This window comes from Bemisia tabaci, chromosome 2 (assembly GCF_918797505.1).
Source record: "Bemisia tabaci chromosome 2, PGI_BMITA_v3".
Taxonomy (NCBI): domain Eukaryota; kingdom Metazoa; phylum Arthropoda; class Insecta; order Hemiptera; family Aleyrodidae; genus Bemisia; species Bemisia tabaci.
The window spans coordinates 27,244,241-27,261,601 of NC_092794.1; the positions used below are offsets into that span (position 1 = coordinate 27,244,241).

The following is a 17,361-nucleotide window of genomic DNA, read 5'->3' on the forward strand; positions in this document are numbered from 1 at the left end:
TTGTAAAAAGTAGTGGATTAACATCCAAACTTGCGCCATAGCCACTCATTTTATATGTATACCTAACACAAATTACATATGAGTCCCACTTTTTCGATTTTTTTTTTTTTTTTTTTTTTTTTGTTACCTACATACTTAGTTCATGCTAGAGTCATTGCTAGGTTTCTAAAATACACTTCACTAAAAATTATGAAATTTTTTTTATCTTGAAAGCAAAAATTTCAGTTTGCTGATTCAAATAACTGAGGACCTTCTGAAAGATTTGAAAAAAAAAAATGGTTTTTCAGTCTTCTATTCAATTACATATCATGCATTGGCTGTTTTCTCAATACCAAGTTTTTAAAAAACTTTTGACACTAATGCACTTCAATTTTAAGTGACAATCAATGAAACCAAAACCAAATGCAACATCAGAACGACATCCATTAACTCAATGCAATTGCTTTAGAAAGTTATGTTCGATGCATTTTTAGACCCATTCATACTTATTTTTAGTCCTTAAAACCTGTGGTATAGCTACATCTGAGGTTTAAAATTATGTAAAATATCCCTTAAAGTGAATCTAAAAAACAGGTCAGAGAGGAAGTTGTAAAAAATTACCAGAGATTTTCGTAGTCACTGTCACCACAAAGTTCCTTCAAATCATGACCGTCATCATTCATCCTTAAAGTATCACAGACTTCGTTCACTATCTCGACAACAGTCTGCACAATAGTTGTTGAGAGATTTAAATTGATGGAGCTTACACACGTGGTTATTTTCATTCCCTCATCCGAAAAGCGCAAGGTTTTCTCAATCTCAATATCACACGGATTCAGCACCAGGTAAGTAGATTTCGGGCAAAGGTTGTTTTGAATTTTTGACAAAATATGCAGTCCTGATAGGGAGCAGACTAATGATTCGCGACCAGAGTGCCTGCTGTAATCGAGCAAGAATTCTGTCCGTACCAGAAGAGCTATTTTGGTGGTGAAAAGCATGATTTCTGGCCTTCGTAATTTGATAGATAAGGATAAACCTGTAAAATAAAACAGAATCTCTTTTTTTTAACTCATAAGACTTTTTTATTATTAGACATCAAAAACTACTTTAGAGTGAGTCGGATACCTCCCTTCAAACAATGTTCAAACTGAGATTTACAAATTTACAAGAACATTTACCTCCAGATCGATTTCAGCTGATTTTTTCTACTTTTCCTTAATAGGACACTTCTGTTGCTTCAGAAGTTGAAAAAAACCTATATTGATTATGTTGCTTTGATTATCCACTGGTTAACTTTAAAATTTCAGCTCCCAAATATATTTTGGCAAAAAAATAATGCTTTGCAAAATTTTGAAAGCTTGGGACCTTTGATGGATGAATTTGTCAATTTTTGATCAAAACCAATTAAAAAAAGAAGATGGCACTACATGCTGCGTACTGCTGGATGTTAATGCGGGCAAATAACAAGCAAGAGTCATTTAGAGAGTAATTGTAAATTTTTTGTGCCTTTATCCTGATGAATTCTGTAAATTCACTGAACAAAAATTGCATAATTTTAGAATTCATAAAAATAGCAGGAGCACAGTGGCCTCATCAGATTAATGCTCTAAATACTCTGAGACGTCATAAATAAATAAGAGTTTATTGGGGGGAAAAAATCAGTATCCAGAAAATGACAGTTACAGAGTTTTCTCAATCCTTTCGATCAAAATACAATATGATTTCTTACTGATTTGACTAACGAACTGATTTAAAAAAAATAACTGATTGAAAAAATAAATAAATAATACACATACCAGTTTCTGAGTCTGCCCAAGATGCTCCGGATGAAAAATATTCACTTGTACTATCAGCAGAGGACGGGCGTCCTAGATGCGCCCCTTCGAACTGACACCTCTTCTGTGAGGAAACTTCTGCCACAAAGCCAGGATTTATGATTCCGCCCTCAAATTGTTTGTCGGAAGGCAGAGCTTCCATTATAAATTGGATCATATCGATAAGAAATGATACAGAAAGATTGAGCCGCGTTCGCTCCACCAAGATGTCCAAACAGCGATCGCCGGAAGAAGTCTGCCGATAAGTTACGTCAATGATCGGTGGAGTTGATACATTGATGTTATCACCCGCTGACAGGTTACTGCAGCTATGACTCTGGAAAGATTCTGAGATAGAGAAAGATTAATTAGTTTCTGCCAAAAAATTTAGATACCTAAAATAAATTGTTAGAATACATTCTCGAAAATTTTCTTGGTGTTTAATTTCAAAAGTCTCGATTTTTTTCACTGGGAAAACTGCTTGTCCTTGCATTTCTATAAATCTGAGAAACTGATAATTTTCAATTTTTCATAATTTTTAATTTTTTTAATTTTTGTGATTATTCAGACAACTCAAGTTAGCTAGCACTTTACAAAAAAATTGTAATACTTTCTAACTGAATAAAATTTTTAAAATTTTTTAGATTACTCACTTGCACTTAAACTTTTTTTGGAACCCTTATAGGTGCACAGTAGTCTCTCTTTCAGCCGTCAACAGACTTAGGCTGAGGGCAAAATAAAATATGTTCCAAAACACATTCCAATTAAAAAAAAAAAAAAAATTATAGCGAGTGAGTGCACTAAAAAATTTTAAAATTTAATTCATATGCCTTGTACCTTGTATCAGACCCCACGTATGGATTTGTATTTCCTAACCGTGCCCTATATTTTACAGAAATTTCCAAAAATTGCATTACTTAATAAAACTCCTTGAATATTCCAATTCCTGCCGCCAAATCAGCTGCACAGAAGTTTTCAACGGCACTTTTTGTAGCGACCAAAAACCCTCAATCTTTCATTCAATATTTCCATCTTTCTAGTTAATGTTCTGATTTTCTAGAATTGATTGAAATTTATGATTATTTTTGGCTCAGCAAGTTGAATAACTTCATACCACTGAAGCCAATACAGTACAGTAAGCAGACTGATGTCCGCATTCAGCTTGTAGTTTTCGTTCTAGATTGACTCCTCAGGCATATAAGTTTAATAATAGTGCACAGCATGTGGAGACTTTGGATAATTCTTCACTTGCAGCAAAAATTATTTCACTTTGCAACAATGTGTGCTTATTTCTTTGACATTACTACTCTCTTCAGACTCCATTTGCAAAGATGTTTGTGCCTCATTTAAAACTAACTTTTCTGTACTTAAATAAAAAGAATAATAGACTCCGTAACAAATAAAAGAAGGTACCAAAATTTGGCTCCTGAGACCACAAGACTTCCTGCCTGGGAAAAATGGATAATCTTTCATCACAGATAAAATGTTCACAAATATTACCAGAAAATATTGAATGATTCAAAACAACAAATTCAATTATAGAAATAAGAGATAGAAATGCTGTCACTAACTTTTTTATGGCACTACTATTGTCCAAACGGATGTCAAGGAGCACACAACTCTGTAGTGAAGCTTTCATTTCTTCACTCCTATCTGAAAATACGTCCAGCAAACAACTTGCTTCTCTCATTTCTAATTTGCACAAAGCATGATTTAAATCACGAATTGGGGAGCTCAGCATCTAAACGGGATGAAAGGGAAGAGAGAATCATTATAAATACAGAAACAAGCACACTGAAATCAAACTTGTTAATTTACAATGGGAGTATTCAAGAATGGTGAGAGGTAAGTTATGAGAGTTATATTCGATTTAAACGGAAAGAAATTGAGTCACATTTTAGGGGAGAAAATGAATGAGGAGAAGTTTTGAATTTAATTAGACGTACATTTTCTCTTGTCAAAAATAAAAAATATTCATATAAAAATAAGCAATGAACATTAATGTATGGTGGAATAAGGCTTTCATCTTTTCCTCCACGTGATCTTAATGTGGCTCGGTTCTTTTCTTTCAAATTCAGCCCATATAGGTCAAAAAAAAAAATATATATACATAAAATTATAAACGGACCTAACATTTTTGACAAAAGCTATCCGAACTGCATTACTTTTTCTTGATTTTAATGTTTCATTTTAAACAAAATAAAAATTAAAATCAATTAAAATTTTGTGAGGAGTTTTGTGTCAGTAGTGCCGATAAAATTCAATGAAATTTCCAAACAAATTCAATTCAGACAGAATTTCTCAGTAAAAAAATAGAATGGCGGAGGAAATTTTTAAACGTCGTATGGCGCTTGAGATACTTTGGCTGGAGGCTGACAATATGTTGAAGTTTCCGCCAATGCTGGGATGCTTTGAGTCTATTCTGATCAATATGATCCCTTTGCTGTAACATATTTGGCTGATGATAAAATGATGTGGCTCACCTCCTCAGTGTCACTGTAAAGACATAATTGAAGGCTATCTAAACCGATTGAGAAACTGATTTCTTTGCGTATTTGCTCGTGCTGATAGAGGAACGCTTGCAGCTTTCGCACATTGTGATCCTCTCCTTGTCCTGTTGGAACGCCATGTTCAAATGGAGAAATCAAGTGCCATCTGTGCGAATCGTTTGCTAAAATTTTATAAGAAAAACAAAAATTAAAACCTTATGAGCAGATTTTTTAACAAAGATAAGGAATGGATTAAATGAAATAGTGCTTATAGAAAGTAACTGCTGAATAACAAAGTGCTGAATCTAGTGCTTTTTAAAACAGGCCGGATTGTGGTTACCAAAGGGATTTTTATAAAAAAAAAATAGCAGATCATTAGACCACTGTAATTATTGATCCATGAGTAGTTTATACAGACAGTTGAAAGTTAGGTCACTTTCAGTCCATCAAAAGAGTTTTGCACAATCAGGCCATGATAAGGAGACAAAACAAGCAAACAGGTGAATTCATACTTACACTTCAAGAAAGAGCTCCCGCAAAAATTATCAGACCAAATGGACAGGATTGTGGACAGGTCTTTTTGATCCAGATTGATGATAATAGGATCAATATTTCCAGTAACTTTGTAAAATAGGAGTTGATTTGATTGTAAGTAATGATTAGGTAGACAAGAAATAAAATTATGATATGCCACTGACCGCTTTACATCTAGTATAACGTTGAAAGGCTCGACAAGTGGCTCCTAAAATACAGACAAAATTAAGAATTTCAGAGGCTTCTCTTGAAAGAGAAATAAAATCTGAAGTGCTCACATTTTATTGGTTTAAGTACTTGGTGTTTGAATTTTACAAAAACAACAGAACATTACCTGTTTTCCCTTTAAAATTATACTTAGAGAACATACATGGGATGTCCCAATAGGACTGCACGTTTTTTTTTCTTTGAATGAACAGTAGTAATTGTTAAAATGCAGTTTGTAAAGAGTTGTCAAAAAATGGAGAGGGAAAAAATCCATTCCGAGTTTCATGGCTGAGCCTAGATCCTCTAGGATCAAATCAGATACAGGTAAAAGTTCTGGAAAAAATTATATTTTAATATGCGAAAGCAATAGAAATATGTGGTCATCAAGAGAGGTGACTGCAAATTATCAGATGCTAAATTAGATCCGTGGCGAGCTGAAATTGGTATGGAAAATAGAACTTGTGACATTCATTGCAACAAATCATTTTCCAACCTTTTCCCCCATCAGTTCCACTTTCTTCAATTGATTTTATTCTTCCCTTTAACCCCCCCCCCCCCCCCCCTCTGAATGTTCTTTCTCAAAATCTCCTCCCCCAGTCGTTTCAGAAAACGAGAGAAGAAAATTAAAGTAAATACACAAGCTGAATTTTTTTTTTTTTTTTGGAACATTGACTGAAGCAGGAGGTATAAGAACATTATGGTAGAGTTTTGCACACATTATTCTGAGGTGTTCAAAAGTGGAACTAGTGAAGTCTAAAAACTCTGGCCATACAGCCCTGTCCACAAGAGCATGGTTCATGAAACTTTGGGCAAACTTATTCCGGAACTTATTATAACTCGACTATAACTTAAGTATTCTGCAAAACCCAAGTTCATTGAACTAAAACGCCCAAAATTTCTGCGAACTACGCTTGCGTGGACAAGGCCTACAAATATAAGAGAGATGCAAATTGTTATGTACCTGTACTACCAAAGTGCCATTTAACATCATGATTGCTCGAGACATTGTGAGTGAACTTAGTTTGATCAGAATATTATCAATAATTGGTCTGGAATTATGATCGCAATTACTCAGAATTGACGAAGGGGCCTCTTTGAAAAAGTTTTCTATACTTAAATCACCTGGTGAAGAAACAAAATTGAGATTATTTTTAACGAAGTCCAATTCTAAAGTTAAATCTGACGATTCATTTTGATTGAAAGAACTCAGATTTAAACTTGTGAATTCAAGTTTATCACTTGTTTGAAATTTATAGTCTCTAATTTTTCAAAATGGTGCACCAAAGTTGCAATGATAAGAGACTTACGAAGTAATATTGTTCTTTCTTTCTTAAAGTCTATCTCTGTATTGATCTCTCTTTCGAAAGATGTTTAAGACTTCGTGTTGTGAAAGCACTTTTAAATAAATGTATTTACTGACCAATCAACATTTCTGTCTTTCTTTCGCAAATTTAATTAAGAATACATGCAAAATATCAAGTATTATTTGATGCCTTATTATTATACCCTACAAAAACTCCAAAGATAAAGAAGAATCAAACAGGAAAACCTTAATTAATCTTTTTCATAAAATTTTCGGCTTGTTTTGGATAAGATTTCCTTCCCAACTTTTCCAGAATCTTGCTTTTGAGCCCTGGTTGAAAATGGCTATCACAGTTATATCTACTGTTCAGTGTTGTCTAGACGGATGTTCATACAGATAAATGAAGGCTTATGAAGATCACCTCGCCATTGCCATCATATGAAAAAATCTAAAAAGTTCTGATTCAACTCTCTTCCTCTCAAACATACTGTTTGCAGCCTCAAAACTTACAAATAAAAATTATAAAATGACATACCTAAATTAATAAAAATACCATTTGGCGACAAAGAATTTTGCGGCAGAACTAAGACAGGAGCATGAATAAGAATAGAAAAATGGAGCCGTGTACTACAGGTGCGAAGGGACGCAGCAGCATTTTTCACCATTTTAAGACAGTGATGATAACCATAAGACATTAGCCCAGGTTTGATAAATGGCTCCATAAAATGCTGAAAACAGAAGTTGCAAAACAAATCAAATTACACATTATAAAAAATTGAAACCTTAAGTTTTGTTCATAGATGACACTATTTCACCTAAACAATTTCTCAGTTACATTTACACTACACAAATGTCCAAACAAAATTTTAAAAAGAAGAGGGCGTAACTTTCTCCTCTACACTGCCGCCCCTTTGCAGAATGACGCATATTTTATGAACAGCCCATGACCCAATTTCCGATTTTTTGGTACTTGGCCTGCTATTGATACAAAGTTTTCAATTTCTCTTTGATCAATAGATTCTGTGCTTTTTGATCATTTTTATTGTGTTCTACATGAAATTTTGATGAGAAAACTTGGATTGCAGAGCACTGATTCTTACTCTATCTGGTGGTCATCCCCTGTCATATCAACCACATAAACCTACACCGACTGTCAAGAATGATGAAAAATTTGGACATTTCTTAGAGATCTGTAGAAAAGTATACGAACTAACCTGCAACTCTACAAGATTCTTTTTCAAGAAAACAATCTGGATTTTTTCAAGATGCAGTTTCAATTTCCCATCTGACTTAACATCATCTCTCTTGCAATTAATAGTAGCTGCTTCGTAAAATCGTGGATTGTGGCGAACATACCGTAAATCCAACACTTTATCTCCTTCCATACTTAGAACCTGTAGAACAAACACATAAATTCAATTGAATCCAATGCACATTTTAGGAGGAAGTCACATTAACTTTCAAAACCAGAAAATAAAACCGTTCTTGCATCATATTTTTGACTACTAACACACTTGGAATGTTTGAAATCAGTCCATTGGTGTTGTACCAAGGGAAGGAAACCCCTGATAAACAGTGCCATAGCAAATAACAACCGATATGGTTTCTAATGAATCACTACTGCTAAGAATATAAATTTTCACTCATCAGTATCATCATTACTACCAACATCAATTGAATCAATTTCGAGTTTCCGAGTTGGTGTGTTTTCAAACTCACTGATTCAATTGACCTTTGATGAATTTTATACGATAAATCATACCTTTAATTGGCATGACCCTGAAATTAAAACTATATTTAAAGACTATAAAAAGGCGCTCCTGGGGGACAAAGCCAAGTAAGCGGCCTGGTCTATTGTTTATTGGAAATCCCCAGCTGTACAAATGAGTCAATGTGTCTGAGATTTGACCCTAAACAATATCCGAAGTTGGTCACTGACTCTCCCTCCTTCGCATACACCACTTTTTGTGGCATGGACCGTAAATGTTGACACATTTTGCAATGATTTAATACGGTGGCCGGAGATATTAAATGCCACGGTCCGATATGATAAGTGCTTACTTATCACACGTTCTCTTTATTGTTACATCATTATTATTAATCAAAATTAGTTCATGTCAATAGATACCATCTAATTTAATTGTATTTGTTAGTGGTGACAATTTATGTATATTGAATTCTGTCAACAACCAATTTAAAAAAAAAAAAAAAAAACACATTATGCAATTAACAGGATACGGCTGAAATTACTTTACCTTATGATATAGGGGACATCCTGAGAGTTCATCAATGCCTATATTCATGAGATAAACTCGTAAAATCATTCGCTCATTTGCCTTGAAAGTGCAGTCCGTTTCAAACCCACCAAGCTTGAAAAAGAGGAATTGAATTAAATCAGCAGAAATGAAAAAAAACAAAAACAAAAATTGGACAGCTGAACTAAACAGTTGTATGGTTTTTGAGAACCCTAAAATAATCAAAAATATTTCATCTGTCATTCAATAATGGAACACACCTTGAGGCAATAAAAAGAAGTAAAACAGCATAGACATTTTGAAGAGACACTTGTTTGACATAAAAATCTATGGAACAAGTGTAGGTATCACAGTATATTGATGGTGAAACTACAAAAACAATCATCTTCATTGAATCTTACCAAAGTGTTGCTCCTTCTTTTTCTTTTGAGACAGTGCTTACACACTTTTTTGTCTCATATTAATTATCACAGTATATTCATGGACAAAAAAAATGCATGATACTTTCAACAAAAATGATCCATCATCCTTCTATAAGTAAAATGAGGAAAAATGTGGAACATTGGACGCAGATATACATCGTTCGGACCAACAACATAGTGCCAGACCAAGTAAAATTCATTACTATCACTAGCTATCATATTGTCAACTTTTCAGAATTTTACGTCAAATTTTTACAATTCCATGGTACTTGGTATATGTATTTTAAGGAGGAAATTGCGATGAAAGTTGCTGGAGCTTGCATCAAATAGTTGTTTACTTTCCATTTCCAGATGACTAAGCTACTACTGATTAACAGCTACTGAGGATTGACCAAACGCAAAGATGCTGCCATGCAGATACAAGAATCGATTAAACTGCGCAAGACAGTCAAAAGTTAACGGCTGCCGTCTTTTTTGATGTGACCTCTACATTATTGCTATTAGTAGTTACAGTTGCATGTTGCCTATTCTCTTGATTCAAGGTGCAAATCTCGATTTCTGGAGTGGTTGGTTGACACTAATGCTCTCTATCTGCCATGAGCATTGTAGTACATTGACCATGTGTTGATCGAGAATTTCTTTTTTATAGCATAATAATTTCAATCAATTGAAACAATACAACAACTTCCCTCTTTAAAAATTCTACCTGGGAGAGAATGAAGCAAAGTTGCCCTAGTTTTCCCCCATTCAAAGCAAAAATGAACATACTAATTTTTGTTCTTTCTGATCAGAGAGTAGATATTTAGCTTACAGGCCAACATTTGTTGGGATACCTATAAGGGTAAATAAAAAAAATTAACTTACTCTGAAATCCAAGAAATCACTGTCAGCGTTACATAACCTAATGAAGAGTTCCGAAAAACGAATTGAATAGCTGAATTTTGTAGCTCCGGGAGGGATCGGAGCCTCAGGTTTACTGTGCCAACTGTGGAGACAACCGTGCAACAAACTTTTAAATCCTTGAGCATTGAAACTGTGAAGTCGACTTTTGACCCTGGAGAGACAAAAGAGAGACAAAAGAGCTAGAAAAATATTACCTGTAAAGATTTAAAAGTAAGACAAAAGATCTTACAGCTTACTCAAATCAACAAGCCTGAAAAGAACTTTTCTCAGCGCCAACCTCCGTCTGAGAAGATTTTCCAACTTGTTCAGTCCATTAATTAATATCAAAAACTCTTTTTTTTTTTCAACAGCATTTTATTTAGTTTTGGATACACTCATTACACTGATGAAGTGCCCATATATATAATAAATCAAATAAAATATTCCCAGTTGCACAGAACATTTATGTATTCACTCAGCACTTGGGGAATAGAGGTCTAAGTCTGCACTGAGTTCAGTTAAAAATGAGAGAGGAAATTTGAACATTGTGTAATTCTCAGAGAGGAAAACCTATTTTGGCCGTGTATCATCAGAAAACAAATGACTATACTGCCCAGCGGAAATTTGAACATTGTGTAATTCTCAGAGAGGAAAACCTGTTTTGGCCGTGTATCATCAGAAAACAAATGATTACTATACTGCCCAGCTGAGGAGAAACGCCGTATGAATTCTCAGGCGTTGCCAAATTCTTTTGACAAAATATGAATTTATTGAGAAAGTTTTGAATATTTTTCTTCCAATTTTCCAGAAAAGTTCATTCACAATTTAACCTATGTACGGTGTCTAAAAATTACAAAGCAAGATATTCATAACTTTCCTCACAAATGAATGTTTCATATGGAGAAATTAGGCAAAATACGTATGTTCATACGATGTTTTTCCTTCGCACGGCAAATTAGGAATGAACGGCTTCTACCCAGCGATAAGTAATTCATATAACAGATCTGGGTTTGAACTACTGACATATGTTACAAAATAAGAGGAAGATTTTAAACAAATATTAGGTAATATTTATGGACCTTCTAAAGCCTCATCAATTCTGGTCAAAACTTGATACATTAAAATCCAAAAATATCATCAATGAAATGAACAGGGAAGACATTAAAGATGAGTTTAACCCATAGGATGCAAATTTCAGCTTATAAACCCTGATTTTAATTATGTTTACCGCTTACAAGTGCTGCAAGTTAGACACCTAAATACCTCCAATATCAATTTCTTTAAAATAGTATCCAGCTACAGGCTGTAACTTACTTTTGAATGACATACTGTAGAAATTTATGAAGAGTAATGAACGCACCGCGATGAAATGTTAGTGAAAATTTAGAAAAATCAAGAACTAAAGATTGCTCCACATTATGAAAGTGCGTTTTAAAATCTGGACAGTTTGAACTGACCTGAAAAAGGAAAAAAAAGAATGGAAATGATGAAATCGAAAGAGTCACTGCAATTATTGGAGAAACCTTTGGGAAAAGAGCACAGAAGGGTTACAGAGCTGATGTGATTGTGAAGTTTTGCACATCATTTACAGGAAACCAAAGTTCATAAACATTCACTCATTCAGAGTAATTCGTAGAAAAATTAGAAAAAATTCAAAATGTATTCACGGAAAAAGGGCAGAGCTTTAGGATAGGAAAATTATAGATGAAGGACTAATTTGCACTGTCTTGGCAAAATTCTACCCACTAGGTCCTTAATTTAGTCAAAGAGAGAAAGGTTCCACAATAAGTCAGGACATAAATGGACATTATCGCACCCTGAAATTGAGAAAACATTGAAATCAAATTTCAGCACTAAAATCGGCTGTGAATCTTTTTGCCATTGGATGGTGATATTAATTATTTTTTCCCTAAATTTTTGCAACAAGATACGCCCGGTTGTTTCACTCTACTTTACCTCATACTTAATGACATTTAAAAAAACCTTTTGAGACAGAGGAAAGAGCAGATTTCAACATTAAAAATGTAAGAAAAATGAACACGAAAAAAAGTTACCTTTCGGTACAGTAAAGATGCAAACTCTGTTGAAGACTCAGTCAACAGTAATTTTAAACTTTCACCATTGGCTGTTTTATGAAGCAAATCTAGAATGGAAATGCTATAAACGGATGCTTGCATAGCAGGACCGTACTCCATAACCGCTACATCCAAGCAAAACTTCTCAATTTTCAACTGTAGATATCCTTTGTCAGTGTTATCACTTGAGCGGTTCAGATCAATGGCAATCTGCAAAGAAAATTGATCTCTTCAATGAATAAAACTACTCCTACTTCATGACAAAAACCTAAAGAGGCAACATTTCTCAGAAAATAGGAATAATGCTAATTGCCTAGACAGCCACAGTTCATTCTTTGCTTGCCAAGGCAAATGCCCAGTCTCCTAGAATTACTATTCGCTTGAGAAACATGCATGCAAAGAATAAAGTACCATTTTATAAAAGAATCCAGATTGGTATGCACAGTTTCAAACTATAAAGAAATTTCAGAAAAATGCACTCATTCTTGAACCTAAATTTCTTTTACACTACCTTAACTACACTTTAAATGTAACGATTTTCAATGTGCTTTGAAAAAACTTTCATCAGTACTGCTTCGGGACAAATCAGTTGTATTGGACACCTTCATTCAAAATAAAAGAGAGGGAAAAACCAGATATTGACCAAATAAAAACAAAATAGTATGTACATATCGTCACCTTCCAGGCAAAGTATCACAAGCGCCATGCGACGTTTAAAAATTTCCGCCGCCATTTTATTTTTTTACGGAGATCTTGTTCAACGAAGCTGTCCGAAAATTTCACTGAATTTTCTTTGTGCTGCCGATAAAATTAAGTGAAATTTCCAAACAGATTCAACCAACAATTTCTCAGTAAAGAAATAAAATGGCGGCGGAAATTTTTAAACGTCGCATGGCGCTTGTGATACTTTGCCTGGAAGGTGACGATATGCTGTGTCAATGGTAAATCAGTGGAAACGAGTTGTTACCAATGTTTCAAAATCTCTGCTTCAATTTGACTTTAAGAAGGGAGATCATATCTACGCTATTACTTGAAATTTTTACAGAATATACTTCGCACAGAGAAGAAAAATCAGAGAGGTTGCCAAGAAATGATGTTGAAAATGTTTCAATTTAGAAAATAAAGTATGACAAGAAGTCTACAACATCACAAACCAAGATACGCATTCTTACAGTTTTAAAGTTAAAATAGGATATACTGAAGACACAAACTAACCTGAGAAATCACAAATCTGAATAGAAAAAGGTTTAAATTATTGGGGGAAATATTATCATCAAAACCAGGTAGATCAACTTTGCATGCCCACAGCTCCATGTCTTCATCGCTGAGATCTGAGGAGATAAAACTCTTGTCAACATTTAGAAGGGCTAACTTCGGTGCTGCACAATTTTGAGTGACTTCAGGGGCAGTTATTTTCAACTCAGCTGCAACGATGTGGTGCTTAATGTTCTGCAGTTCTTTTGTGGATGTATCTCCCGGCAAAACTTCATGATAATCAAAAACATACTTGGCGGATGAGTTTGAAAAACTCCTGTTAAACGGTTTTGCAGACGGCAAAGGAAAATTGTGTGAGAAATCTAGAAAAGCACCAATTTTTTGGTCTGATAAATTTAATTTTAGAGTTTTAAAATTAATATTTAGTTTATGTTTTGGTAATTGACGGTAATCAGGCCTCAAACTGTTTGATAAAACAATTTGACACAGGGTTTTGGCAACTATGTGAACTTGCGAGTCGGGTAATGATTTTAAGCTTTTCCAGTCATCTTTGGAAGAAACAAATAATAGTTGAAAATCGGTTACATCCAAATAAAAGCGGTCGTACAGTTTCTCTTCAATTTCCATCTGGGTTGCATCTTCCAAATTGATGTCATTCAACTCTAATTCAGTTTTCAGGACAAGGTGTCCAGGATCAATTATCAGCAAGTTTCCAACTCTAGAAAATGACAGACATAAATTCATTATAATTCATGTACACATAATAATATTACAAATAATATAAATAACATACATATAAATAACAAATTTAATATAATACCATAAATTAGCATCATTTTAGAGAGAGTTTACTTAGTTGTGCCCAAGTTTGCAGTTGAGAACGTGTAGTTTCTAGAAAGTGATCTAAAGTTTTAAAATTTTAGATAAATGCACTTCAGGACTATTATTCACTTGAAGATGAATTAACACACAATTTTTTGAGATATGTACTAAGAGAATCTTTTTATATCAGAAACTCAAATTCTGATTTTTTAACATGCCTCAGAAGAATGGGCCAGTTGTGCAGGTCACTGAATCATGTTATGATGCTTTATTCTTGCAGATCAACTAAAAATAATAAGATCTGTCCAAACAGAATCTTTCTACGTTGAATATTAACCGAGATATCGCACGTTAAAAACTCAATTTAAGATGTCATCCACCGTGGTAGTACATACCGTGTTATGCACTACCGTGGTGGATAACATCAAAAACCCGACTTTTTAAAGGACTATATCTCCAGTTAATATTCAATTCAATAGAAAATTTCTGTTTGAACAGATCTTCTCATTGTTAGCTAATCAACAATAATCAAGCATCAAAACACGATTCTGTTACCAGTGCAACTGCCCCATTTGTGTCTGTAGAATAAGGCGCCTTTTTCTGTGGATGGCCACAGATGTAAAAAATAAATTATTTGAATACATTCATAAATGGACCACTAGACAAGGTACGAATTTAAAAAATGAGAATTTTTACTTAATCAAATGATAAGACTTACTTCTGAGCAGAGCCAAACTCTGGTAGGATTAGATATGGCAATTGTAAATCTAAATTGAGTTGAACCGTTTCCTGTCTTCCTAAAACTTTCTTTGTTAGGGAAAGGAGAACTTTTGACACCCTCTCAAACTTAATTTGAATTGCTGATTTCAAATCTATCATAGGAGCTTGGATGAAATTCATAAGTTCTGCTATTACAAACTGGAAAAAAATGAATGCACATTAAAAATTAATCTTGGTCATTATATACTGATCGAACTTTGATACCCATCCAAACACTTGGTTAAACTTCTTCAAATACTGTTTCCATTTATATTCCATCTGAAATTCTTTGGTTAAATACTTGAAACTATTTGGTTCACCTTGATTTGATTACAAAATGGACTTGGGATTATGACTTAACTCTTAATTTTTTTTTTTTGAGAATTACTCAACTTAAACATGAAAGATTATTTGATTAAGCCTGCACATTGAGCAACTTTATCTTGATAAAACGTATATATTTTCTTAAGAAAAATATGTCTTCAGTACCTCATTATAAAAAACTTCAGTAGCTCCTAGTACCAAAGTAACTTCATAATCTGCGTTTAATGGATTCTTCTGAAAATCCAATGCCAGAAAATTTGATCCCGAATGACCTACAAAAAGACAAGAGGATGGATGCTTTACCAGAAGAGAAGAATCTAATGAAAGAATAACAATATACCTGCGATGAGACAGTTGCAAGATGCCAAAATTGGCTGGACTGATAGATATTTCTTGCAAAAATTAATAGAGAAATACATTTCCAAGCTCTGAGAAGCTCTTTGACTTTCAAGGAGCAAGAAAATAAAAGTTAAAGTTAGGTAATAAAATTGAGCGTTTCTCCTTGGCTCGCTTCTTGTGGCACCACACCAAACCAGTTCAACCCATGGATTCAAATTTCAACCACCACAGATCAAATGGAAACAACACAACTGAACAACTGCAGTTCTTACATATTTATCAACATACTGCTTGAAGCCAATCATGCTATTAATTCTAATGTAAAATGTATCATTATCCAAACGCCTAAGAGAACAAAAAAGTGAAGGAAACAAGGTAGAAACCATTAATACTAAATTGCAGGAGGACAACATGACTTCGAAACGCAAAATAATGTCGAACATGGACAGCTGAGTGGGACAATTCTTCAACTTGTCACAAAAACTGCTGATGTGATATTTTTCTATTTAAATGAAGTTGGATTCATGAAAACTTCTATATTTCAACTGAAAACTTTCAAATCGCAATTTTGAAAGTTTTTTCCTCAGCTAAAATTTTATCAAATGAGAGGCTTGAAAACACATGTCTCTCTTTTTTGTTATGCTTGATTAATAATTCAATTTGATTCAAGTGTGAAATATTGGTTTAATGAGATAGACAACGTGTAACTGCCTCATTACTTTCTCCTAGTATGATTGACTTGTAAAAGAGGCAATTTTTATATATACATGGGCTGTACAAAAATAATGCAATGGTTCACTTCTTGAGGAAACTAAAAAGTTAGGATACTGAAATACATATACATACTTTTCATCAGGGGCCCTCCTAAAAGAAGTTGGGGGGGGGGGGGGGGCTTCGTTCAAGAGCAATTATAGAGCCATTGCTCAATCTCCTAAAACAAGAAACAAAATACTTATAAAATGGATGTTCACCTGAGAAGAGGTTTTCTGATGTTACAACAGGGACTAAGTCCTTTTCTATGGATACACCTTCCACCATTAAGTTGTCAGTTCTAGTAGAAAGCTTGAAAGCATTCACAGCAGGTCTAACTTCCAAGCTTACAAGAAAATGTGTTAGTGTGAGGACAAGGATTTCATTCCCTCGATTGATCAAACTAACACTGAAGTTTGCAATGGTAAAATTGAATTTATGCTCTGCAAAAAAAACAAAAAAGATTGGATTAGGTACTGCAAAAAAACTATTGATTTAGAAAAAACTAGAAAAAACTAATGAGAATGGGAGTCATGACGAATGAACATATCGATAGCGTAAATCCACAATCACATGTCTCGTTTGTGATGTCTGAAAATCTCCGCCTCTAAGATATTTTTTTAAAGGAAAACAAATTGACACCATTCCTTGAAGTTTTTGCAGAATTTTCCTTGCACAGAGAAGAAAAATCACGGCAGTTTCAAAGAATTGCCGTTGAGTAGTTTTCCGTTTAAAAAATGATGTATGGCAGGAAGTCTACGACATTGCAAACCGAGTTATGTGATTGCCAACATACACCGTCGATGTTCAGCTTTAGATCTTGCCGCAGGCTAAGAAGGAAAGAAGTTACCATGAAATTTGAGCTCCTACAATTTTCCCCTGAAGTTTAAAAATTTTGTCAGATCACTAAAAAAGACCACCACCAGAACACCATTATTCTGTTCAATCATCATGCATGTAATTGCATGGCTTGAATTGCTCATGATAAACCAGAAGGAAACTAAAAGAAAAGAAAAACTGAGGAATGTATAATTGGGTTGCATAAATTTATTAAACTTATTGGGCTTTTCTCCAAATTGTTTCAGTCCCAGGGGCCATGCGGCAAAAAGTGGCAAGAGGCAGGCCGAGTTGAGAGAGCAGCTCAATTTATTACTTTATTAGAGTCATATGGTATAGTTGATTGGCTTCAGGC

At 34.1% G+C, this 17,361-nt stretch overlaps 1 protein-coding gene across 1 annotated transcript in view; it reads right to left on the minus strand.

Moving 5' to 3' along the window:
* Positions 1-17,361, minus strand: part of LOC109032493 (intermembrane lipid transfer protein VPS13A) — a 58,735-nt gene that overhangs the window by 26,429 nt on the left and 14,945 nt on the right. Inside the window, exons 11-26 of the mRNA XM_072297051.1 lie at positions 16,391-16,612; positions 15,246-15,352; positions 14,716-14,915; positions 13,176-13,893; positions 11,940-12,170; positions 11,200-11,342; positions 9,868-10,057; positions 8,582-8,695; positions 7,541-7,720; positions 6,862-7,054; positions 5,985-6,145; positions 4,799-5,024; positions 4,277-4,464; positions 3,355-3,534; positions 1,776-2,130; positions 601-1,015 (exon numbers count right to left, since the gene is read on the minus strand). Coding sequence (XP_072153152.1) covers positions 601-1,015; positions 1,776-2,130; positions 3,355-3,534; positions 4,277-4,464; positions 4,799-5,024; positions 5,985-6,145; positions 6,862-7,054; positions 7,541-7,720; positions 8,582-8,695; positions 9,868-10,057; positions 11,200-11,342; positions 11,940-12,170; positions 13,176-13,893; positions 14,716-14,915; positions 15,246-15,352; positions 16,391-16,612 — 3,823 coding nt within the window. The remainder of the gene's footprint in view (positions 1-600; positions 1,016-1,775; positions 2,131-3,354; positions 3,535-4,276; positions 4,465-4,798; positions 5,025-5,984; positions 6,146-6,861; positions 7,055-7,540; positions 7,721-8,581; positions 8,696-9,867; positions 10,058-11,199; positions 11,343-11,939; positions 12,171-13,175; positions 13,894-14,715; positions 14,916-15,245; positions 15,353-16,390; positions 16,613-17,361) is intronic.